Below are 26,518 nucleotides of genomic sequence, written 5' to 3'. Positions count from 1 at the left end.
TGTCCCTTAAAACATTGAATTGTCTGTCTCTTCTTTATTGATTTGTAGACTTCAGATATTCCAGATATGAATCCTTTGTTAAGTAGATGAAGCAGATCTCTTCTCCGTTTGTGACATATCTTTTAGTTTCTTTATAGCATTACATATTTTGATAGGAAAAGTTTATAATTTTAATGTAATCAAATGTATCACTCTATTCCTTTACAGCTTGTTCTTTTGTCCAGTTTAGGAAATCTTTCTGCATGCTGAGGTCATATGAATATTCTTCTATAATATGATTTTTTCTATACTATGATTTTTAAAGCATTTTAATGCCATGGATCCTTTGTTGTGTTGGTAAATGTATGAAATGAAGCTCATAGAATTACAAAGAAAACCAATTATACTGAAATACGGCTATTAAAAATATTTAAATTGATAATATACAACACATGTGCTTCTTCTATGCATTAAATATCAAGATTTAGCAGAATATCTAATAACTGCTGTAAATTTCCAAGTACTGGGGGCATAAATAATATTATGAGATCCATGCAATAACTATAACATGACATAAAAATATCTGTAATTTTATTAGTGGCAGAGTCACAAATACTGCAAGGCTACTATAGTCTGTTGCCTATGTTCATAATTGAATCTTTAATTTTTTTTAGTTCTGGATCTGTGAAAATAAATGTTAATTTTTTCCTATACGTGATAATGAACCTACTGAATTCTGCTCAACAGCCCAGTGGTTGTCTGTGGAACCCAGATTAAAATCCTTTATATAGTATATTCTAAATTATTAAACTTTGTTTGTTATGGACTTTTGGTAGAAATTCTGCATTAGGTGGAAGAAATTTCTATTTCTAGTTCACGATTTTTTTTTAATCATGAGTGGATGTTATTAGGTTTTTTGTTTGGTTTTATTCTTGAAGGTGATAAACATGAAAACATGTGTATATGCCAATGGGAAGGCCCAATAAGAAAAAAGAAATTGAAGATGCAAAGAGAGAAAATAACCCAAACACAGAAAGTCCTCAAGAAGGCTGAGGACTTTTATACATTTAATGATATAAAGTACTTAACATAATGCCTGGTCTATTAGTTTCCTATTGCTGCAACAAATTACCACAAACTTATTTATTATCTTACAGTTCTGGAGGTGAGAAGTCTAAAACTGGTTTCACTTGGCAGTACTGCATTCCTCCCAGAGGTGCCACAGGAGAACCTGCTTCTTACCTCTTCCAGCTTAGAGGCTGCCAACAATCCTTGGCTTGTGGACCCTTCTATATTCAAGGCAAGTTACACAGCATCTTCAAGTCTACATCCATTATCATATTGACTTTTCTTTATATAAGAACCTTTATTAATGCTTAAGTCCACCGGATAATCCAGGATAGTCTCTCCATCTAAAAAACCCTTAACTTGCCAGGAGCAATAGTGCATGCCTGTAGTCCTAGCCGCTCAGAAGGCTGAGGCCAGAGGACTGCTTGAGTCTAGGAGTTTTTGAGACTGTAGTGTGCTATGACAATGCCTATGAACAGCCACTGTATTCCAGCCTAGGCAACATAGCAAGACCCTGTCTCTAAAACAAGAAAAAAAAAATCCTTAATTTAATCATATCTGCAAAATCCTTTTTGCCATATAAGGTGATATTCACAGGTTCTAGGGATTAGAATGTGGACATCTTTGGGGTTCATTATTCAGCCTCCCATACTCGGCATACATTGGGTTAAACCATTTACATTAGGTTTGTAGGTTAAAAAAGGTTCGGTATTGGCAATTCCATGTGATTCCACTTAAAGGTTCTCAATAAATAAGGAGTTACTATTAATACTGATAACAAAAGGGGAGATAATTGTGCCATAAACTGCCAGCTCTGGGTCTGTCCCTGTTGTCTTAGGAACAGTGTTTTGGGCAATTCTAGCTGACTGTGTTAGCAGTGCCCTGAGATTTTAGTACTTCCTGTGTCACTGCCCCGGAAGCATAGGTAGGTTCCTCCACAAGGTCATTTGCCTCCTACTATCTTGGAAGAAGCCTGCTAAAGAACTGCAGACAGAGACCCTCCCTTCTGCCCACCTACAGGACTCTGGGCTTCATAGTATCAACACTGTTGAGGAAAAAGTGGCTCCCAAAACTTTCCGTGTTGCAAATGTTTTTGGTGCAGTAAAAAGTCCTTGGCACTTGACGCACTGTGCCATATTAAAGCCTGAAGCCAAAGGAAAAATAAAAATCAGTGATACTGAGCTTCTCTTTACTTAAAATCCGATTTTTATTTTACCATGGATTTTTTACGTTTATTTTGACTTTTAAAAAATATTGCACTAAACTATTATTTATCCTGGCTACTAAGTTTTTGGCATTGCCTTAAATTTTGCACCCAAGACTTCATCCTCCTAACCCTAATTCCCACCCTTGTCTGTGAGTTTGTACTGGCAGACGTTCTGTCTGATTGATGATAGTTTCGGAGGGACACTCCTGGCAAAAGCTCAAACTTTATCTGTAGAGGAAAACAAGTGGTTAGGATTTACCCAAGTCACAAGAAAGGAAGGTCACCCCCAAGCTCTAAAATACCCCTTTTCCGAGTGATTCTCTTGGCTGCCAATTGCCTTCTCTAAGCGAAAAAGAATAAACTAATTTCATACCTATTCAGTCCAATAAAGCTCATTGTCCTACCTCCACCTCCAGTGATAAGAGACAGGAACAGTTCATTTTCCATTGCTAAGCAACGGCCAAAACAGCACCCGGCATCTGCGCCCGGCCTCACCGGCTGATAGGGATCACTGTCTAAAGTTCTTGTTTGCATTTTGAAGTCAACAATAATTGCGGTTCTCTATTAGTGTTCATTAAGATGGTTTATGGCTGGACTAACTCCAATCTCCACTCAGCGGTTTGAATGCGTTGTCCTCCCAGGGAAAGAAATATTTGGCAATAAAAACCCTGCGCTGATTTCCTCCACTCATTTCCCCTTGCTGGGCTGGGAAACGATGGTCACCATCCGCAGTTCCCTGGCGGGGGAGAACAAGGCTCCCGTTGAAGGTTCTGGAAGAGAGGGGTGGAGAGGAAGCCTCTGCCCTCCTGGAGCTGGCTTCCTTCCACTCCACGCTGAAAGTAGGCCAGTGGAGCAGAAGTCTGCTGGGGGAAGCGAGCGCTTGCTGCTCACTGGGGCGGAGAGCACTACCCTCTTTTCCCAACGCCAGCCCTCCAGTGTGGAAAGAACCTTCCCACCCTCTTTCCACAGACTCGGTGCCAGGGAGAAGCACTGCGCTGGGATGTGATCGGTCCCTGCCTCCCTGGCCCGGGACTGGGTCAAACAGTGGCCTCAGTGTGATGGCAGAAAGTTCCAGGCAGCTTGAAAGGGCCGCCCTTGGACGCACTTCCCAGGCGTTGACTCACCCACGGCGGCTGAAGGGCTGCCAGCCCTGGCCAGGAGCAGGCCAGCACCTTTATGCAACCTCTCCTCATCCCCAGCTCTGAAAACACAACCAGAAAGCAGCTTAGACCCGGTGATAAGGATGTCGTTCTCCCTTTTAGACCCCGCTCCAAGACACCCTCCACGTTCGGCGCTTTTCAGAGCAAGCTGGCCTGGCCGTCGCGGTCCTCCCCTCCTCGCTGCAGAGAACGTTAGGGCCATCCTGGAAAACAAGCCTGCTGGCGCCCCCTAGTGTACCCAGGAGCCAACGCCATTCGAATTTGTGTCTCGGGGAGGCCGGGCCAGGTGAATGGGATTGGAAAAATGGATCCAAGTTTAATTCCGTGAGGTCTGGGGTAGGTAACAGAAAATCACACTTACAATCCTGATTCTGGGTATGACTTAAGAAATTGCTGCTCTTAACCTCTCTCTCGTGCTTTCCTCTGACTCTTATCTCTCCTGCCTGTTTGCTGGGGAGCAATAGGATCTTGGTGTCTCTATTACTGAGGGAAAGTGAAGACCAAGTAGTCAAAATACCTTAACCTCATTGAGAAGCTATAGAATGACACTGTCTTGGGGTTGATATGTGCAGAAGCCTAATCATCGGAAACCGAGAAACTGAAAGTCCAAGGCCTTTTGTTTTGCTACTGTTGCTAAAATGTGATCCCCCTTCTGTTGGGTACAGAGACACCCTGGGGCAATGATTCCCAAGCAACAGACAAACTGAAAGGTTAAGAAGAGCTGAACAGCATGTTCCTTGTATCCGGGTGATTCTGGTTCTTTCTCTTTCCTTCTTCCTTTTCTCCGAAAAGCAAGGAAGACAGAATTCAGGTAAATTGGCGGGGGGCGGGGTGGGAATCTTTTGTCAGGATAAGTCAGGGCAGGATGGATGCTGGAGTATGATGGGGGAATCGGGAGCCATGGAAACCTTTGAAAGAATTGGCCGCCACCTGCCTAGGATGGCTAGGAGGTTTGCCTATGTAAAAGCTTGGGCACTTGACCAAATGGTTAAAGAATCTTCTCAAGTTGATTATCTTGATTGAAGACTCAAGACCAGGGATGGCAAATGGGTTTCACATCCCATACCAACCTTATTTAGCTGAAAAGCCTGCAGCATAGTATTGAGAATGTTCCTGAAAGTTCCGTTTGAGAAAAACCATCTTGATTGATTTGTGATGTCTGCCATGAGCACAGAATGGAGAGGTGGTGGCATACATACAGCTCAGCAGGAAGATAAGAGAGGGTATCCCATGTCAGAAAGCCACGTCATTTTTTCCTTTTCTGTTTTGTTGTTTGTTTGTTTGAGAAAGGATCTCATCTGTGAGGCTGGAGTGCAGTAGCATGATCATAGCTCACTGTAGCCCTGGACTCCTGGGCTGAAGTCATCCCTCTGTCTCAGTCTCTAGGGGTGTGCCACCGCACTGAGTGAATTTTTTATGTTTTGTAGACACCAGGTCTCACTATGTTGCCCAGGCTGTTATCAAACTCTTGTGCTCAAGTGATCCTCCTGCCTCAGCCTCCTAAAATGCTGGGATTTCAGGTTAGAACCACTGCACTCGGCCCCCACTGTGTCCTTTAATGCTACTCTTTGATAATTATTGTATTCAAGGACTGTGCTGACAGTGTGGCTTTTTAACTTCCTGGATTAGAGTTCAGGGAATGTATTGCTCCCGTCTTCCCCTCCCTTAGTTTGTAAAGCTTCTTGGCTGATCTGACAGCCAATGTAGGATACAACAGGTAGAGGCGAGGATGCACCTAATTCTCCCCTTTCCTGAGATTATATGGAGTGACGGCTCAAACCCCAAGTATGAATTGAATGTTGACAGTATGGCCAGGAGGCTGGTACGTGCTAGAGCCATGCAGAGAAAGAAAGGAGGGTACAAAAAGTTCCTACTACACCTCTCCTTAGTTACTCACTCCACAAGCGGTTAGAGAACAGCAGCACCACACAATCCCTCCAGAAACAGAAACAGGAGAGGGGGGCACAGGTGAAGCCATCCTCTCCCTCTGATCCTGCAGACCCTCGCACAGCCATGGATCAGAAGCAGGAGGCTGCCGAGGGCCTGGCTCAGCTCTGAAGCTGTGCAGCACATCCCAGGGGGCTCATCTGGGCTGCCAGAGAGCACCGAGAAGTCCTCATGGGTCCCTTCCAAAGTGTATTTTGAACCATTCTGCTTCTCTTCACTGCCACTACCCTCACTCCCAGCCACAGTCACCTCTCCAGGGACAATGCTCTGGCCTCCTAACATCCCTCCCTACATCCTACCTCCACCTCCCACCCCTCACTCCACCCTCTCCTCTGGAGCCCCCTCTCCAAACAGCAGTCAGCAGCATGGCCTTCCTGAACACAAGAGACTCCAGCACCACACACATCACCCTCCCCTGGCTTCCTATTTTCCTACCAAATCCTGCACAGTGGAGCCACAGCTCCCCTCTCCAGCCCATCCTGCCCCATCCCCTCTTTCCTGAGCTCCCATCCTTTGGCCACAGTGGTCTTTACATGGCCCCTCAAAGCAAATACTCATTCTTCCCAGGACCCTTTGCAGATGCTTTATTCCTAAATCTCTTACTCTCCCTCTCCTTTCCCTCTTTAGTTTGCTGACACCACCTATTTCTCCATCTGTCAACTTGAGTATCACCTTAGGGAACTCAGCTAGTTTAGGTCCCTTTTGTTATAGGTGCATATAGTGCCTTATACTCACCTTAGGGCCACATACCACAATTGTTGCTAATTATTTGTAAAATATTTGCATAACATCCATTCCCTGCTAGATGAAAGGGTTTGTGAGGGGACATCTGTGACTTTCTTATTTCCTGCAGTGTCTCAAGGGCTTAGCGTGGCCCCTAACACAGTTCCTGGCGTGTAGTGGAAGGTTAGTATTCATTGAATCAATTACTAAATAGAGGGAGAGAGGGGTGGATGATGGATAAATGGATGGGTGAATGGGCCTTTCTGAGATTAGAGTTGGCTGCTGCCTTGCCAATCATAGTGGAAGAGAGAATGCCTGTTGGGTTGGTGTCATCAGGCAAGATGGGGGCAGGCAGGGGAGGGGTTGACCATGGATACAGCAAGGGCAGTTCAAGGTCATAGTGTCATTTCCCAGGAATCTGGGATTTGCCTTTCCAAGACATCCAGGGACACATGTCTAGAATCCCATTTCCAAAAATATTTCAAAAAGAAAAATCCACATGAGAACTTAATAGATCAGAGGGAAGGAAGTCAAACTTTGAGCATACATTCATGTTGCTGGGAAAGCTGTTTGAAAATAGGTCACATTTCTGAGCTTTTGTGGCTGCTTTTGAGCCATTCTAGTCTGCTGCAGCAACCTAATTGCCAAACAATATGTTGCTTTGCTGTGGGACCATCTGAAATTTAAGAAAGCAGACAAGTCTAGCAGTTTCACAAGCCTATTTTTTTTTTTAATAAGGCAGACTCCAAAGCCTTCTACCCACTAATTGGTCATATAAATTTCTACCTTATCAGTTGCAACACGAGGGACAATGGAACATAATATTGTTTTCACTCCCTAGGACCTATTCAGGCATCTTAGGCCTGTGCTGCCAGTGTTTTTGGTGGGAGGGCTAGGGAGCAGGGCTTGAATTACTCAGCATCAGGGAAAAGCCCAGTGGGGTCTTCCAAAGACTAACCTTGGGAACAGGTTCAAGGATTCGTCCGTGGTGACCGGGTGTGTTGGCTTATGCCTGTAATCCCAGCACTTAGGGGGGCCAAGGCTGGCAGATCACAAGGTCAGGAGATCGAAACCATCCTGGATAACACAGTGAAACCCCGTCTCTTCTAAAAAAATACAAAAAACTCAGCCAGGTGTGGTGGCATGTGCCTGTAGTCCCAGCTACTCAAAAGGCTGAGGTAGGAGAATCACTTGAACTTGGGAGGCAGAGGTTGCAGTGAGCCGAGATCACACTACTGTACTCCAGCCTGGGTGATACAGTGAGACTTCATGTCAAAAAATAAAAATAAAAAGGGATTCATCCATGGTTTCCCAGACTCTCTGCCGAGGTCTGGGTCTCTTCTCCCGGAAGGGAAATGTACTCTGTGTTGGTTTCTCATTTGAGCACACCAGGGGGTATGGGCTCCATTCTGCCATCGAGGTCCATTCAAAGGCTGGCTGATGGACGTGAAGAACAGAGAATGGGATGTGATATCTGCACCCACTCCCTGCAGGACTCATGTGGACAGGGAGAATCCTATTCTAGGTTACTGAGAAGGACAGTATGGCTGGGAGAGGTGCCCCACTCTATGTCCCCACAGCAGTCTGCAAGCTCCCACCCTGCATGGTGCTCAGTAGTCCCAGGCAGGCAGGTCTGTGAACAAAAGGACCATATTTGCCTCATTAGAGCTGTGCCCCTGTGCCTAGCACAGTGTCCAGCTTCTAGACATCAGTGAATAGGTGTTTGCTGATGAAGAAAAAATACATGAAGTTTTGTAGATGTAGATATGAGGTGAATGCCGATCAGAACTTTGTAATCATTAGAACTACCCGGTGATGGAGTGGGGCTGTCTTGAAAAGTATCAGTCTGGGTAATCAGCATAAATCTGAGTGCTGGCCGGGCATGGTGCCTCATGCCTGTAATCCCAGCACTTTGGGAGGCCAAGGTAGGTGAATCACTTGTGGTCAGGAGTTCAAGTCCAGCCTGGCCAAGATGGTGAAAACCCATCTCTATTAAAAATACAAAAATTAGCTGGGCGTGGTGGCACATGCCTGTAACTGCAGCTACTTGGGAGGCTGAAGCTGGAGAATTGCATGAGACGGGGAGACGGAAGTTGCAGTGAGCCGAGATCACACCACTGCACTCCAGCCTGGCCAATAGAACAAAACTCTGTCTAAAAAAAAAAAATCTGAGTGTCACTGGGGCAACCCTAATGCATTTGACAGCAGGAGACAGCATCACCTCAGTGCTGGGTCCTTGGACTGTGGGGTCACACAAACCTGGTGTGAGTCCTGGCTCTGCTGCTTATGATTTCAAGGCATTTTTGCCTCAAAGTCTGCATCTGTAAAATGAGGAAATAATCCAGTTTGAGTTCCTTTAGAGAAGAGCCCGAGACAAGGGTGTGAGTGCAGGCAGTTTACCCGGGAGGTGATCCAGGGAGCAGGAGGGAAGCGGTGGTGAGCATGAAACAGACAAGGAGGAGAATCCCACAAAGCAGGGGTTAGGAGGCCCTGCCAGCCAAGTGGGACTGTTCTGTTGAGGGGACTTGGAGAACTTGCCGAGGCACATGCCTGGGAATGGTCCATCTGAAGGGTGAAAGGCTTGACATGTCTTTCCCACCACCCATCCCCATCCTTTGAGACAAACTCTTTGCTCTTCCGGGCTGTATCTATTCTGGGGATGAAGGCCCTTCCTCCCTCCTGAAATTCAAGGGCACTGGAGATGGGGAGGTGTCCATCCTGGCAACAGCTGAGGTCAGAGGTAGGTGGAGGGGATGAGCCTTGACCCCTGTCTGCCTTGAAGAGTTCCACTGTTACAGGATGGAATGGGAGCTCTATCAGGGAGGGGCTGGTCGAGACCTTATAAGTATATTTTGCATGAATACATAAACATTGAATAAAATAATATTCTAAAATGCTTAATAATCTATCTGAAGATAAAATACCAAATGCCATTGTTACAATTACTAATTTCTCTTTATTAGTAGACAATGATGCTTTTCAAGAGGAGTAGGAATTGTTTGGGATAGATTTGTCACATTTAGGCTTGTGTCTTTGAAGACTCACTGTTTTGGAGAAGGTCAAAGCAGTTCTGGCCTTGAGCTACAGAATGAAAACCAAGTGAGTTAGGACAGGCATCTGGCTACACTGGAGCTTCTCTTTTGGCTTTTAGTGAAGCCACTGCCTTTAATAGTCTCCGACATGTGGCTTGATAGTTTTCTGAGTTGACCTGACAGTTTTAAAGCAGGAACAATGGGAATGTGTCAGAGAGAATTACCTGGTGACCCCAGATGTCCTAACATGGTGGTTTAACTGGGTGACTTGTGAAAAAAAAGCGCAAGAAGTTGTGAAGATGCCCCCAGGACATCAAACTCAAACCCCACCCCAAGGTGCAAAAGGAATAAGTGGCGGGAATGTTTTTTACCCTGTAAACCCGCTCCTTGAACCATCTGAGCCAGCGTCAGCTACGTTAACCATCACCTACCTCCTAAAGGAAGGCAGAGCCCAGAGCAGAAAGAAATGCAGAGGGGAGTGATAAGCGGCAAGGACTTCTTGATGTCTTGCTAGGCAAGGCGTAACTGGAGAGCTGCTTTCTGAAGGCTTTGGTCCTGACCTGGATATGTGACTAAAAGAAATCTCTTCCCCACCCTCTTCACCCTAAAAGAAATCTCTTCCCCAGTGAAGGTGGATTCTTGCTTAAATTGGAAGTTTATAACAATTTTCTGTGAGGTAGCAGCAGTTCTTCAAGCAGTAGTGGAAAATGATCTTGTTTGAAATTTAAGTTTTGTTTTTTTTTTTTTTTAGAGACAAGGTCTCGCTCTGTCATCTAGGATGGAGTGCATTCCTGCAGTCATAGCTCACTGTAACCTTGACCTCCTGTGCTCAAGCAGTCATCGTGCCTCAGTCCCCCAGGTAGCTGGGATTACACCTTCAAGCCATCATGTCCAGCTAATTTTCTTTTTATTTTTTGTAAAGATGGAGTCTTGCTATGTTGCCTGGGCTGGTTTCAAACTCTGCCTGAAGAGATCCTCCCAGTTTGGCCTCCCAATTAGATCTTCCTTCCTTCCTTCCTTCCTTCCTTCCTTCCTTCCTTCCTTCCTTCCTTCCTTCCTTCCTTCCTTCCTTTCTCTATCTCCTCTCTGTCTTTCTTTTTTCTTTTGTTTTGTGAGACAGAGTTTCACTCTTCTTGTCCAGGCTAGAGTGCAATGGTACCATCTTGTCTCACCAAAACCTCCACCTCTTGGGTTCAAGCAATTCTCCTGCGTCAGCCTCCTGAGAAGCTGGGATTACAGGCACCTGCCACCACACCCAGCTAATTTTTGTATTTTTAGTAGAGACAGGGTTTTATTTAAAAAAAAATAGAAAGAAATCTCTTCCTCACCCTCTTCATCCTAAAAGAGATCTCTTCCCCACCCTGCCTTACAGAAGAAGGCAGGTGATGCCCCCTGGAGAGATGCATGTCCCAGGGAGATGATGGAAAGAAAAAACAAAAAGCAATGGCTTAGAAGGAATGGATGGGACTGCCCATAGATACCTTGGCATGCCTTCCCCAGCCTTGGAAACCCCAGATAGATAGACTCCTTTCCTCAGGGAGGGTGGCTTGGTTATGAGCCCATTCCAGCAGCCACGTTCTGGTTTCTGCAGTTGCCCAGCTAGTGTTCTCACACTACATGTGTCAACACCCCACTGTGTGGCCTCCCTGAAGATGGCAGATTCTAATTTCCAGGCATTTGATTTCAGTCCTGGAGAGATGGGTCCAGAAGCCAGCTGTGTATTTTTCTGTGATGTAGTATGTACAGCCCCTGACCCTCCCACTGACCAAAACAAACACACTTGACTCACAGTGGCAAGATGCAGTATAAGAAGGTGTTTTAAAAATACATTCGTGTGAGTCGTCTTGTTGATACTAACACATTCAGGAAGCTGAAGGTGGCTCCCGGGAAGGCTATGTCAAGTCTAGCATTCAAATATTTAGTGGCTGAGTAATTACTGTAATAATTAATTTCCGTTGCTTAATCTAGCAATCAGGCATGTCGCTTTACACACGGGAAAATGTGGTCCCTGTAGGAGCATGTGTGTGTGTGTGTGTGTGTGTGTGTATAAAATACAGCACAGCAATTGCTATTTAGTTAAGATGTGGAGATCAGTTTGTGGAATAAGTGAGATGCTTCTAGTTTTCTTTGTAGTCATAGGTTTGGGAGAAAAGCAGAGAGGAGAATAAAGGGAACCAAAAATTAAATGCTCTAAACTTCAAATGCCATCTTCATGATAACTTTTCCAAAGTCAAGTTTGATCAAATGTTATAATTCGAAGCTTTGTAAATGAAAATGTGAAAGTGGCTGATCTTACCCAAATCCTGCCCTGGGCTTTCTAGAGCTGAACTACTCAGTAGAAATATAACGTCATTTAAAAATATACTCAAGAGAAAAATATTAATCAGATATTTTACGTTCTTTTTTTCTTATGAGTCTTTGACATCTGATATCTATTTCCCACTTACAGCAGTAAGTGCAATTCAGTTAAAAATTCAGCTCTTTGGTCTTGCCACATTTCAAATGCTCAACGGTGATGTGACTAGAAGCCTCTCTACTGGCCAGTGCAGAGATAACAGGGTAGTGGACAGATTCACCTCTGTGAAGCCATCACTTAAACAGAGATGATGACATTGTCATACAAGAAGTTGACAAAGTGGTTTAGTGTGTCCAAAGATGAGATGACTCAGTTTAAGCATTTATTGGGCACCTTGATAGGCTGAGGGAGGGACCACATCTTTCCCCTCCTAAAACCTTCCTTTTGCATTAATTTTTGTGCGTGTTGGTTTTTATCTTCTCAGGGTGGAGGGCATTATCAGGACCCAGTAGATGTTGGGTGAATGCCCATGTGTTGGGGTATACAGAGAAAGCCTTGAGATATACTCTGAACTTAAGGACTTGCCATCAGGAAGAAGAGGCTGTATCAACACAAAACGATGGGGGAACATCACATTATATGCGGTGAAATGGGGCCAGGCACAGTGGCTCATGCCTGTAATCCTAGCACTTTGGGAGGCTGAGGCGGACGTATCACCTGAGGTTGGGAGTTTGAGAGCAGCCTGACCAACGTGGAGAAACCCTGTCTCTACTAAAAATACAAAATTATCTAGGTGTGGTATTGCATGCCTGTAATCCCCAGCTACTTGGAAGGCTGAGACAAGAGAATTGCTTGAATCCGGGAGGCAGAGGTTGCAGTGAGCTGAGATCACGCCACTGCACTCCAGCCTGAGCAACAAGAGCAAGACTCTGTCTCAAAAAAAAATTTTTGTTTTCATTGTGGCATTGTTTACAATAGCAAAGACTTGGACCAGCCCAAATGCCCATCAATGATAGACTGGATAAAGAAAATGTGGCACATATACACCATGGAATACTATGCAACCATAAAAAAGGATGAGTTCATGTCCTTTGCAGGGACATGGATGAAGCTGGAAACCATCATTCCCAGCAAACTGACACAAGAACAGAAAACCAAACACTGCATGTTCTCACTCATAAGTGGGTGTTGAACAATGAGGACACATGGACACAGGAAGGGGAGCATCACACACCAGGGCCTGTTGTAGTGGGGGCTAGGGGAGAGATAGCAGGGGTTGGGGAGATTGGGGAGGGATAACATTAGGAGAAATGCCTAATGTAGGTGACGGGGGGATGGATGCAGCAAACCACCATGGCACGTGTATACCTATGTAACAATCCTGCACGATCTGTACATGTACCCCAGAACTTAAAGTATAATTTTTTAAAATGGTGAAATGCAAGAGAGGTCAATGCCAGCTGTATTCACTGGAGATGCATTCTAGGGAGCAATGAGGTTCTGAAAGGCAGCTTGGGTTGGGCAGGCCCAGAGGCAAGTCACTGGGGAAGGGGAAATGCGCTCTGGGGGCCCACTGAGCCTCCACCCTCCTCCATCCTCTAAGCCTGATGCAGGCCTGCAGGTGCGCTGCTCTAAGGCCAGCCAAAAGTCCAAGCCGTTGTGCCTCAAGGGTGACCAGATTTGCCTAATGTTCTAAAAGCCTCCAATATCCCTCTTTGTCTTTTAGACTTTCCTTTCCTCACCCCATAGTTTGAGTGCTGTGGTAGGATTGTATCCTTGTGATAGGACTGTACTTCCTGGTCCGCATGGGTGGGAGGGGCCATGTGACTGGTTCTGACCAATGATAGAGGAGAAGTGTAGTGAGTCCGTCTGGGCCGCGCATTTAATTATCGGTGTGAGACTCTCCAGAGCTCTTTTAAGAACTGGCTGGCCGGGCATGGTGGCTCACTCCTGTAATCCCGGCGCTTTTGGAGGCCAAGGTGGACAGATACTTGAGGTCAGGAATCAGAGGCCAGCCTGGACAACAGGCTGAAACCCCGTCTCTACTATAAATACAAAAATAGCCAGCTGGCGTGGTGGCAGGCGCCCGTAGTTCCAGCTACCCGGAAGGCTGAGGCAGGAGAATCGCTTGAACCCGGGAACCCGGGAGGCAGAGGTTGCAGTGAGCTGACACTGTGCCACTGCACTCCAGCCTAGGTGACAGAGAGACTCCATCTCAATTTAAAAGAAAAAGGAAAAGAAAAAAGAACTGGCTTGAGGTGGCTCAAGCGAGTTCTTGAAGTAACTGCAATATTAGAGCCCTTCTGCCCATGCAAAATGAACATGTCATGGAGTCAGGAACAACACACCATTGTTGCTTTACAGTATCTCATTCCTGAGATGTGACCTAGCCCATCCTAGCTGAGATAGCCCCTCTGTCCAGAGAGCACATACTCTTCTCGGGGTAGGGTGTTTGGAAGAGAGTCGGAAAAGCACTGTCTCTCAACAGACATTCAGAATCAAGGAATGCCTTTACCCCTCTGCTAAGGGGAACCTCTGATGGTCACCAGAGATGTTGGTGGCCCCCTTCCAAGACATGGAGGCACAGGACAAACCCACCTCAGTGCTCATGCTACTGTCTGCGCATCCCAGGGAAGACAGGCAGAGCCACTCAGAGGCAGAATGGGAAGGAGATGCACAGACCTGTCCCAGAGAGAGAGGAAGAAGAGGACAGAGGGCTGGCCCGCTGGTGGGAAGAAAACTAAAGGCCAATGAGTGTCTTGATTGATATAAACCTGCTGCCCAGATGTCCCTCTCCCCCAACAGCCCTAAAGCTGTCTCCCAGGCACTCCCCGCTTCCTTTGCTTCACCCCTTCCAGACTGTCCTCCAGTTAGATTTTTACCTCAACAGGTGAACAACAGGTCTTGTACATTCAGTCAGTGACAGGTCTTACACTCTTACATTCAGTTAACAAACATGCACTGAAGGCCTCCCTCCTATGCGCTCATCTATAGGATAAATAACAGCAGGTACAGTAGGTACAGTAGTTCTGCCCCTAAAGTTTTCCATCTATTGGAGGGCAGAGACAAGGAAAGCTAAAATTCCTGAAATGAGTTTTAAGTGCCATGATAGACAGGCTGGAGGGGTTAGAGGAGCCCCTCACTCAGCCTTAGAAGTCAAGAAGAGCTTCCCGGCAGTGGTGAGACAGCCACTGGGTGGAGTTCAGGGAGAGACACTCCAGGAGTAAACATAGGAAGACAGCCAGGAGAGCAAATGTGCAAAGGAAAAAAAGCTGCAAAAGCTAAGCTGGCCGCTTTTGGAGAGTGCAACGTGGCTGGGATGAGTGGCACAGGAGATGCGTGGACACCCAGTCAGATAAGAGGCTGGAAAGGAGGGGGCCTGGCGGTCTCTGTGGCAATGGTGATGAGCACCAACCAGTGAAGAGCTGCTGCAGAGATTTAAAGGGATCCCTGCATCAGCTGTGCATGTACTTGGGGTGAGGGGACAGAGAAGTTAGGTGTGGTCTGGCAAGAGACTTTCTGTGTGCATTTGTGTGTTTGGGGGTTTGTGTTAAGCAGAACTCTCCACAGCACAGGTGCTATAGAAAGATGGGCTCTGGAACAAAGCGCAGAACAAGGGAATGACGGAATTGTTTTAACAAGCTGGTTTGCAATTCAATTTTGTGCACAGGACTTTTTGTCTGGATGAGGAACCAGGGAGTAGAGGCTGGGTGGGATGGCGAAGGGAGAGAACCACAGTCACACAGAGCCCAAAGAGACAGAGGCCAGCTAAGGTGCAGGCACATCACGAAGAAATAGCCTACAGTGAGGACGGCTGAAGGGCTCTGAAGATAGGGATGTCCACTATGAAATTTTAAAATAATCAGCAGCACCGCACTGCAGTGTAACCCCACTCCCACCCCGCTGCCCAATGATCCTCACCAGATGTACCTTCCCTTCCATGTTGACATGGGTCAGAAAGAGGGAACCATCATGAGGCTTGAGATGCATGTGGAGCCAGAGAAGTCAGGAAAAGTGAGAAATAGGGGTCTGGGGTGATAAGAATCAAGGAAGGCCCCACCACTGAGGACTTCTGGAGATGGGGCAGGGTTCCTATCACATCTGCAATGGAACTTGAGCCAAATTCCTTTAATGTAATAAAGGAAATAATGAGCAAGGAAGTAAATAGCCACTTAAGCTATAATAATACTCTGGGAAAAATACAAAGTAAAATATTGCCTGCATTTACTTTTAAACAGTATAAATATAGGAGGTATATGTGTGTGTGAGTTAACTTTAAGTGACACGCAGGGCAGGAAGGTGGAGCAATTAGTAAACATAGGAAGGACCCTAGGCTTCAAAAATTGCTTTCCAAGTCTTCCCCAGAGGGTTTGTTCATTAAGAACTACAGAAAAGATTTTTTTGTTGGTGGTGAAATGGGTGGTGCTAATGGGTGATGGCTAGAAAGATATACACAGGGCTATCTCCATGCTTGCAAGAAAGTAGCATGGGAATCTAATGCCCTAGGTTCAGAGCTGTGGTTCTATTCTCTCCTTCCCTTCCCCCAAGGTCTTCCCCCAAACACACTCAACAGAGGATTCTGTTACCTGATCAGATACCCGTTTGTTTATTCTGTCCTGTTGGTTGATTCTGTCTTTGGAAAATTGTTGCATTTGCTTCAGATGAACCTAAATGAGAATATGCTGCTGTAACAAAGGGACAAGTCTCCCAAGGCAGTTCAGTATAATACAGAGGTTTGGCTGGGTGCGATGGCTCACGCCTGTAATCCCAGCACTTTGGGAGGCCGAGGTGGGTGGATCACGAGGTCAAGAGATCGAGACCATCCAGGTCAACATGGTGAAACCCCGTCTCTACTAAAAATACAAAAAATTAGCTGGGCATGGTGGTGCGTGCCTGTAATCCCAGCTACTCAGGAGGCTGAGGCAGGAGAATTGCCTGAGCCCAGGAGGCAGAGATTGCGGTGAGCCGAGATTGCGCCGTTGCACTCCAGCCTGGGTAACAAGAGCGAAACTCCATCTCAAAAAAAAAAAAACAAAAAAAAAACAAAGGTTTAAAGAAGACTCCTTCTCTTAAATAAGCATCTCTAGGTGAGAGATCCTGGTTGATGGAGCAGCTCTGCTCCATGCAGTGATTCAGGGATCCAGGTTCCTTCCAGCTTGTTGCTTTAGACCATTGCCCTTGTCTGCAGGGTCATATCTGAATTGTGGGCATTTTCCTACTTGTGGGAAGGGAAAAGAAAGAAACTCTGGAGCACTCAGCTTGTATTTTAAGTTTGAGTACAAGTTTTAAGTTATCTTTTAAGTCAAGTAAGCTGGGCTACCTCCCAGGAGATCGCCTGGGATTTGCATATATCTCTTCTGCTCACATCCCATTGACTCAAACTTCATTAGAGATCCACCCTGGGTGGAAGAAGGAAGTGAGGTCCCTGACTCAACAGCATCCACCCTAAATTCTATCACCATGACATGAAAGAGGGGGATTTGCAGGGGGGCGGTGGTGGCAGGTGTGGAGGGGAGGAATGGATTTCAGGCACTCTGCCTCAGAACCACAAGAACAGGCTGATCTAGTTTTTGTGTCTGCTTATTAATAGCCATTGCATGTATGGCAGAACTGGTCTCAGAATTGCTTTCATGGTAACACACGTGATGGAGACTTGGTCACTCCCAGTGTGGAGTGGTAGGCCTCACAGGGAGCTTGTGGGAAATGCCAGAGTCAGGCCCACTGAGTCAGAATCTGCCTTTCAGCACATGCTGAGGCGATCCATGGGGAATCAGTCTCCCCACCTTCATCTGGTCTTGATTGTGTCTTCTTACACAGACAGCTTTCCATCCACTTGAAGAGCCCAGCCAGCATCTATGAAGTTGTTGGTCAAACTGCCACTAGGAACCCACTAGTGAGTAGTAAGATTGTCTTAACAGATCACACCCAGCACTGAAAGAAAGGTAGAAAAGACATAGCACAGAATCAAAGAAGAAAACAGAATGCATCACACTAATTAAGGTTAAGTGTCATTGTCAGTTCTGTATAGATATGTGTGTGTGTGTGTGTGTGTGTGCGCACGCGCGCGCGTGGATTTAAACAGACAACCTACTGTAGGTCACTGTCAAAAACCCTTAAGGAGTGTGAGCAGCACGGAGATGGAGGCTGTGACTACTTTGCAAAGCTGGGGCACACAGCCCTGGGGCTGAACACCGCCTCTCAACAGTGTGGTCTCCGCCAGTATCGAGCCTCATTTCCTCGCATGCAGAACGGGTTACCTCGGACCTGCCCGGTGTCGTGGCGGCGACTGGGACCTCCTGGGAATGAATTCCTGCGCTCCCTCCCTTCCCCTTAGTCGTGCCCCTTTCTTCTTACGGACGGGAGAGCTGACTAAATGCAGGGTTCCCAATTCTTCGGCCTCAGTTTCCCTAAGGAGCTCATGTGCGCGTTCAGGGTCCTTGTCAGCGCGGCGTACAGCAGGCACGGGTGCCGGTGGGGAGGGGAATGATCTACACTTGGCCTCGTGACCCTGCGGGCGCCCGAGTTCTAGGATGAGCCCCGGGCGTGGCGGGGGAGTGCACGCATCCCGGCTCCACCCGACCCTGGGCACCCCCAGTCCCCAGCCTCCGCCAGCGGGCGGTGCGGCAGCGCCACCGTGTGGCTGCGCGACATCAAAGCGCCGCGCCTCTGCCCCGCTGCCCGTCCTACGACGCGGAGCCTGGGAGCGATTTCCCGGGGGCCGGGGCGGTGCAGGAGGGCATCTGGTCCAGTTCCCCGAACCACCTCAAGATTTTCTTGCACTCCCCGCGTCCCCCGGCGGGGCTCAGGGTCACAGCAAGGAATGGACGGAGCGGAGGCGGTGCCTCCTGCGCTCAGTGTAGGGCGGGGCCGAGGGCACCTCGGCGGGACCAGGCCCTCCCCGCCCACCCGTAGTATTGCCCAATCCCAAGGTGTGGGTTCTGCGTCTACACTTAGATCCGGCAGGTGCAGGAGGAAACATGGACAGTGCCCGAGGAGGGTGCCCAGACGAACGTGGATAAAGGGACAGTCAGCAGGGAGCTCCCCAAACTCCTGGACCCGGGCCTCGCCTTTGGACAACGACTGCGTCTCAGGTCCCAGGGCGGCCTCGGGTCCCCAGGTCCCCAGGTCGCGATTCCAGGAATCACCCCCTGGAGAGCAGCACGGACACACTCCAGACGTGTGAGTTTCCCAGCGCCGTGCCGGGAGTTCAGGGGCGCTGGAAGAAGGAAGAATTCAGCTACGTCTCTGCATCCCTATTACTGCGAGGACGCGCCTCTTCGCCAAGCCCACCGCGGGCTCTTGCTCACTGAGGCTCACCCTGGGTCTGGCACTGCGCTGACGCCCTCAGAAAAGAACCTTACAGACATTTGACAATTTAGAGCGGAGTAAAATGAGGCAGAAGAGACTAATTTGCTAAGGTCACGGGATAGTAAGTAACAGACGGGAAGCCAAGTCTATCTCCCAAGCTTATCACGTTGGAGGAGACACAGCCTTCGGGTCCCTATTGCTTCTCCACCCCCAGCCTTTCCCGGGGCGAGCGGGAGAGGCTTTTATTGAGCGGAGTCGGGGAAAACTGGGGATTTGGGAAGAGAACTGACATCTGACCGGAGCATGGGACTTCCCACTGAGCCCTGTGGCCACCGCGCCCAGGCAGGAGCTCCAGGCCGCATCCCTATCTGTAAAATAGGAACGCAGGAATGTTCCTGCTGCCTGTCTGTGACGCACGTCCCCTTCCTGCAGCCTTCCATCTTGACAATTTCAACTCTCACATGGAGGAAGAGAGTCAGGAGAGATTTCCATCGAGAGCCCCACTTTAATTATCCTGCGGGTTGGGAGGATGCTGGGGTTGCCCAGGGGGATAATGTTTGTGATTAAATCCACTTAATCTGGTGCAAGTTACTTCCAACTTTCTGAATCAGCTCTCTTGTGATTACTAATAACAGCAGATGACTTTAAAAGCACTCATCGAGTCTAAGCAGAATTCAAGATGAACAAATTTAGTGTTTACAAAAATATCCTATGTGGTAACATTAGACTCGTTGTCCATATAAGGAAATTGAAGCACAGGGAAGTTAAGGAAGCACAGAGAGTCAGTGGCAGAGCCGGGAGTCACACCCAACCATCCAGGCTCCAGAGGCCCCTTCAGCCACTATGTTCCTGATGAAGACAAGACATCCAGAGCCTCTCCGGGTTTTCTGGAGTGCAGAGAGAAGGAAGATGTACCCTCAAGGAGATGCCGCTTTTTGCATCTTCTTTTGTAGTCCTAGGAGATTTTCTTCACACTGTTCAACAGAAAGAAAAAAGAAACGTAAAAAGTAACTCCCTTTTGTTCCTGTTCCTGAGAGTTCTCTAAGGGAGGAAGAAGTTGTCTGTGCCTAGAAGTAATATCATTTCATCATACAAAGATACATAGAGACCAGTGTAAAGTTCCTTCCTCCTAAACACTTCATTCTTTTTATTCTGCATGGAAATATGCTTATGTTTTGAGAAAAGATGTCCACCGTTTTACAGCTCTTAAAACAACAAAAGCAAGGAAACCAAAATTTTGTGTATTTACATGTCCTATAGCATGAACAGTTAGGTTCTGTGGCAGACTGTATGTTTCAAAAGTGGCCACCACAATACATCACATTTCACATGGTGTGACACCCCTCAAACCTGGGTGGGTCTGGGCTGACTTCTATATCCTCTCTCCTTGAACCTGGGTAAGCGTTTGTGATCAGTTGATTGTGGCAGAGTGATGATGAGATCATAAAAATGCTGGATCCTAAAAATCCCGTGTGCATCTTCCTTGCTGTCTTGGGACACTTGCTCCTGGAACGCAGCCACCATGCTGTGAGGAAGCCAAGCAGCCACATGAAGCAGTCACGTGTAGGTGCTTTGGTAACAGTCCCGGCTCAGGTCCTAGCCGAGGGCCAGCATCAATCCCCAGATATGGGAGCAAGTGCGTCCCCAGACAATTCTAGTCCCCAGCTTTTCAGCCACTCCAGTCAATGCTGTATGGAACAGAGGTGAGCTGTCCTTGCCTAGCTCTGCCCACATTGAAGATTCATGAATGGAATAAGCAATTACTGTTGATTTAAGCCACTACGGTTGGGAGGTTTATTAATTGGCAATAAGATGACCGGAAGAGGGTTTTCACACTTTTTTCACTATTGTGAACTGTTCTGCAGTGAGCTTCTTTGAGCATAGTGCCTTCTGTACATACCTGATGGTTTCTTAGGGAGACTTCTAGAAGCGGAATTGCTGAGCCAAAGTGCAAACCTCAAAGGGGAAAGAGCAGTTAAAATGAATTAACGATATCTACATCTAACAACATGGATCCATCTTGAAAACATATTAAATGAAGCATGCAAGGTATAAAATGATACCAAATAGTGTTAGTTATGTAAAATTCTGTGAACAGTGAGGAAAAAGTTTGTATTTTGTTTATGGGATCATTCGTGTATGTAGTAAAAGTATGAAAACATCTAGGGGAGTGATACACACAATGCGTAAGTGTGAAGCTTTGGCAGTATCTGTAACATTTTATTACTTAAAAACAAACACAAAAAGTTCCAAGCAAATCCCACAGTGTTGACATCTGTGAAATCTAGGAGTAGGGATATATGAGTATTGTTACTTAAAATGTTTAAAAATATTTATTATATATGTTTTGTATTAATATTATTTATAATTATAATTATGTGAATGTTTGATTATTTAAAAATGTAAATGTTTCAACTCAAAATTATGATCACAATGATTTTCTCTTGTGATTTTCTTGTTCCACATGTCTGGTCACATAACTGAATAATTAAAGCAAGATCCTTGGCCTCTGATCAATTGCCTGACTGTTCGATTCAATACCTCCCCCATTTCATTGTGTACCTTTGTTTTTCTCCATCACGCTCAAGAACTTTTCCTTCAAGAAACAATCATCGCTCCTTTAACTTCCCTGCCTTTACACAAGATAGTCCCTTTGCCTGGAGTAATAAGCCCAGGGATTTGGTTTCACACATCAGTCTCACACCTCAAGTTTCATTTGGTCCACACAAGCTCCCTGTGATAGCAACGACAGTCTACCATGTATGGAGTATGTTACATGTGCCTGGCATTGTGTCAAATGCTTTACATGTGTTTTCTTCGTTAAGTAGTCTCTGTTATTGTTGTCCCTTTTTTGCAGACAAAAAAAAAAGTTGGCTTGACTGCTAGTCCTTATTATTGTGGTTTTTATTTATATTTTCCCAAGATCTTGGTGGTAGAGGAAGAGTCAGCCCTAGGCCCTTAAGAGTCCACAGGCTTGGCCATTAGATGGTTCTGTGTCCTGTGGGAAAGCTTTTTTTTTTTCCCTTAAAATCTCGAACTATAGATAAAGAAACAGATTTTGAGAGTGTTTCTCTCCCTGTCTGCCTGATGCATGATTAATTCTTGTAGATCCACTTGAACATCGCCACATCTGGGAAGCTCTCCTGCCAGTCCCTCCATCAGAGCGGTCCACACCACAGACATGTCAGGGTGTTTGCTCTCTGCCTTCTCCTCTGCTGCAAGTAGGTGACTGCTCAGAGGCAGAGCTGGGCCGATGTTCATTTGTATTCCCAGCACCTGGAAGAGCACCTGATGCGTTAGGGACATCTAATCTTTTCAGAAATGAATCTTGATTAGCGCCTGCCTTGCTTGAGTTCCTGAGCTACTTACATGTCTATTGACTCTGATAAGCAACTAATTTCACCTGTGTGCACAGGGGCACAGTTTGTACAAAAAGGCTCACAGCCGTCCTGGTTGTTTCTCTGAAACAAAAACAGGAAATCCCTGCTCACCTTTCCCGGAGAAACCCAGCCCAAAGCACTGTCCAGCTGGAGAACTTAGATTCCCAGATGGATACCCTGAGTGCTCCATTAAGAGCAGAAATAATTGAACAACAGTGAATGCATATTAAGCGTTTAGCTTGTGCCAGGGACTGTGCTAAGCAGTTTACATAGATTCGGTTTCACAAATAAAATGAACCATTGCTTTTTCTTTTCTTCAGTGAAAAGTTCTGGTTTCCATGTTAGCGAACAATGCCCTAAGTCAGAATGTGGAGTGGGAAGGGTGTTGAAGGGGAGACAGGATGTCCTAACGCAGAAGCTTTGTCATGTCACCATCACTGGTGAGAAGACTCCTGGCAGTGAAGCTTCTCTGAGCTGAATGTGGCATTTGTCATACCTTGGGGGGCACGCATGCCATCTAATAATGCCATCATGCCATGTGCTTTGTCAGTATCTCTCTTCAAGCTGCATCAAGGAGTGACAGACAATATTGCATGGAACGATCCATGTTGTGACATTAGATACCGACAAAGTCTCTCTGATTAAGCTGGCGAATGTGGCTTTCTCATGAAGTTTTAAAATAATGTCGGTGTGGCAGTGCCTCTTCTTTCAGCACTGTGTTTCATTTACTCTCTTAAACCCTTCTGCTATGTTGTCGGAAGCCATAAAGCCACACAGGGACAGCTGAACCCAGGGATCTGGGTGGCCCCTGGGCTCTGTGTTTCAATTTCTTCTCTCGTGAACATGCTGGCGTCCTTCTTGCCTGCTCAGCATCCTCCTAACACAGGAAATATCGGGGTGTATAGGCCAAGTATCGCATCACATGTGACAGTTTTGCTAAAAGGTTGAGATTAGTGGTGAAGTGTGTTTAGCAAGTCTGTTCTTTGTGACAGATAGTTTACCTGGTGTTGTGAAAGGTTCAGAATACATTTAAGGCTTGGTCTCTGCCCTGGGAGAACTTATTCAGTGGGACACGGTGGCTCGCGCTTGTAATCCCAGTACTTTCGAGGCTGAGGCAGGCAGATCACTCGAGATCAGGCATTTGAGACCAGCTTGAGCAACATAGTGAAATCCTATCTTTACAAAAAAAATACAAAAATAGCCCAGGGCACAGTGGTTCACGACTGGAATCCTAGCACTTTGGGAGGCCGAGGCAGGCAGATTGCCTGAGCTCAGGAGTTGAGACCAGCCTGGGTAACACAGGGAAACCCCGTCTCCACTAAAATACAAAAAATTAGCTGGGCATGGCAGTGTTTTCCTGTAGTCCCAGCTGCTCAGGAGGCTGAGGCAGGAGAATTGCTTGAACTCAGGAGGTGGAGGTTGCAGTGAGCCAAGATTGTGCCACTGCACTGCAGCCTGGGCGACAGAACAAGACTCCATCTCCAAAAACAAACAAACAAAAAGTAACATAAAAACAAAACAAAAATACTGCCAAGTATGGTAGCACACACCTGTGGTCCTAGATACTTAGGAGGCTGATGGGGGAGGATTGCTTAAGCCCAGTAGGCAGAGGTTGCAGTGAGCTGAGATTGAGCCATTTCACTCCAGCCAGGGAGATAGAGTAAGACCCTGTCTCAAAGGAAAAAAAAGTACTCCTTGACTAGGCAAAATAAAAACCTGTAAAAAACTTACAAAACAATTGACTTCAGTGCATGTGTGTATTATTGCCCAAGTTCAAATGCCCATGAGTAGAAATTAGAGGAAAATTATGGTCAAGATGAGAAAAAAAACATCCTCAAAAAGGCAAAGAAAGAATCTGATCTGATTGTCATGAAATTCAACTCTTCCAGGCCTTGATCATCCATGGTCATAGGATTCAGCCCTTCAACAGGACAGCTCAACTGGGGTCCAAGTGGAAGGCCAGCTGGAGTTAAAATGTATGTGGGAAAGGGTTGCTCCTCTCCTCTAGGAGAGAGAAGCAACATCTTTAGATGTCCCAAAGTCAGTGACTTGGCAGAACTTAGGTGTTTCTTTCTTGGGGCTGATGCTGAAATTAGTGAAGTGGTCCAAAGGCCTTTTACTCCAAGCAAAACATCGGAGAGATTGCTGGGAAATTACACTGTTATTTCTATAGAAGAAGCATTTGACAGAATTCAACATCCTTTATGATAAAAATCCTAAAAAAAAAAAAAATACTAGTGATAAAAAGGAACTTTCTGAGCCCTTTAAGAGACATCTATGAAAACCCCACAGCTAACATCATATGTAATAGTGAAAGAGTGCTTTCCTCTTAAAGTCAGTAACAGAGACGATGTCCACTCTTGCCACTCCTATTCAACATTGTATTTGAGTTCTAGCGAGGGTAACTAGGTAAGGAAAAGAAATAAAAGGTACCCAGATTGAAAACAAAGAAGAAACCTATGTAATGACCTTGTATACAAGTAATCCTAAAGAATCCACTAAAAATTTATTAGAACAAACAAGTTCGGCAAAGTTTTGGAGTACAAAATCAATACACAAAAATGAATTGTATTTCCATATACTAGCATTGAACAATGAAAATAGAAGTGAGAACAGAATTCCATTTCAATAGTGTAAAAAGGAATAAAATACTTATAAATAAAGGAAAGAAGTAGTCTGGGCACAGTGGCTCACACCTCTAATCCCAGCACTTTGGGAGGCTGAGGTAGGCAGATCATTTGAGGCCAGGAATTTGAGACCAGTCTGGCCAACATGGAAAAACCCTGTCTCTACTGAAAATACAAAAATTAGCCAAGTATGGTGGCAGACACCTGTAGTCCTGGCTACTCGGGAGGCTGAGGTGGAAGGATTGCTTGAAACCAGGAGGCAGAGGTTGCAGTGAGCTGACATAGCACCACTGAACTCCAGCCTGGGTGACAGAGTGAGACTCTGTCTCAAAAAAAAAAAAAAGTGCAAACATTATACCCAAAAGAATATAAGTCATTGTTGGAAGAAATTGAAGGTCTAAATAAATAGAAGAATATCCCATGTTCATGGATTAGAAGAGTTGATATTGCTTAGATAGCAATATTCCCTAAAGTGACCTACATGTTGAACACATTCCCTATCAAAATCTCAGGCGCCTTTTTTGCAGATACTGACAAGCTGATTCTAAAATTCTTATGGAAGTGTAAGGGACTGAGAACAGCCAGAACAATCTTGAAAAAGAAGAACAACATTGGAGGGCTCTCATTTTCTGATTTTAGAGCTAACTACAATTTTGCAGTGATCAAGATCATGTGGTACTGTATAGACAGACAGATCAGTGGAATGGAATTGAGGGTCCAGAAATAAACTCTTGCATTTAACATCAATTGATTTTCAAGACGAGTGCCAAGAAAATTAAATGGAGAAAAAGTATTCTTTTCAACAAATAGTGTTGGGACAACTGGAAATCCTCATGTAAAACAATGAATCTGGGCCCCTGCTTCACATTACATATAAACATGAACTCAAAATGGATCACAGACCTAAATGTAAGAAATACAACTTTAGGCCGGACGCAGTGGCTCACGCCTGTAATCCCAGCACTTTGGGAGGCCGAGTGGATCACTAGGTCAAGAGATCGAGACCATCCTGGTCAACATGGTGAAACCCCGTCTCTACTAAAAATACAAAAAATTTTAATTTTTTGTAATCCCAGCTACTCAGGAGGCTGAGGCAGGAGAATTGCCTGAGCCCAGGAGGCGGAGGTTGAGGTGAGCCGAGATCGCGCCGTTGCACTACAGCCTGGGTAACAAGAGAGAAGAAACTCCGTCTCAAAAAAAAAAAAAAAAAAGAAATACAACTTTAACCTTAGAAAGAGGGTGAATCACTGTGATTTTTATTTAAAAATGATTAATTACGACACCAAAACCACAGCAACAAACAGAAAAAGAGATTGTTTTGGTTTTGTCAAAATTAACATTCGTGATTAAAAGGACACCATGAAGAAAGTGGAAAGACAACCCACAGAATGGGAGGAAATGTTTGCAAATCATACATCAGTAAGGCACTTGTATCTAAAATATATTTTAAAAACTCTTGCAATTAAGAAATAAAAAGACAACTCAACTTAAAAATGGACAAAGGATCTGAAGAAATCTTTCTCCAAAGAAGATACACAGATGACCAGTAAGTCAATATGTTACCATCATTTGTCATCAGGGAAGTGCAAATTAAACTAGATGAGATACGACTTCACATTCACAGGATGGCTATAATTAAAAAAACAGACAGCTACTCAGGAGGCTAAGGCAAGAGAATGGGTCCAACGCAGGAGGCGAAGGTTGCAGTGAGCCAAGATCGCACCACCACACTCCATCCTGATTGACAGAACAAGACTTTGTCTCAAAAATAAATAAATAAATAAAATGGTG

The 26,518-nt window shown here is 45.7% G+C and overlaps 1 protein-coding gene and 1 long non-coding RNA gene across 6 annotated transcripts in view; one reads left to right on the top strand and one right to left on the bottom strand.

Moving 5' to 3' along the window:
• The window catches only part of LOC103795876 (uncharacterized), a 44,754-nt gene extending 41,135 nt beyond the window's left edge, over window positions 1-3,619 (bottom strand). For 3 of the 5 annotated variants that reach the window (XR_013521458.1, XR_013521459.1, XR_001914064.4), the window contains exon 1: window positions 2,659-3,598. Coding sequence is in view for 2 of the 5 variants with exons in the window: in XM_078335589.1 (XP_078191715.1) it covers window positions 3,379-3,616 (238 nt within the window). In the remaining 3 variants the exon portion in view is untranslated. Of the gene's footprint in view, window positions 1-2,658 lie in introns of all 5 variants that reach the window. The other 2 variants (XM_078335589.1, XM_078335587.1) reach the window with 1 other exon arrangement.
• LOC144577454 (uncharacterized) overlaps window positions 1-26,518 on the top strand; it is a 74,858-nt gene extending 48,340 nt beyond the window's left edge. The window contains exon 2 of the long non-coding RNA XR_013521460.1: window positions 1,137-26,518. This is a non-coding gene — a long non-coding RNA (uncharacterized LOC144577454). The remainder of the gene's footprint in view (window positions 1-1,136) is intronic.

The sequence above is a fragment of the Callithrix jacchus genome, chromosome 8 (genome assembly GCF_049354715.1).
Source record: "Callithrix jacchus isolate 240 chromosome 8, calJac240_pri, whole genome shotgun sequence".
NCBI classification, from domain to species: domain Eukaryota; kingdom Metazoa; phylum Chordata; class Mammalia; order Primates; family Cebidae; genus Callithrix; species Callithrix jacchus.
This window is presented reverse-complemented; position numbering and strand designations above follow the sequence as displayed.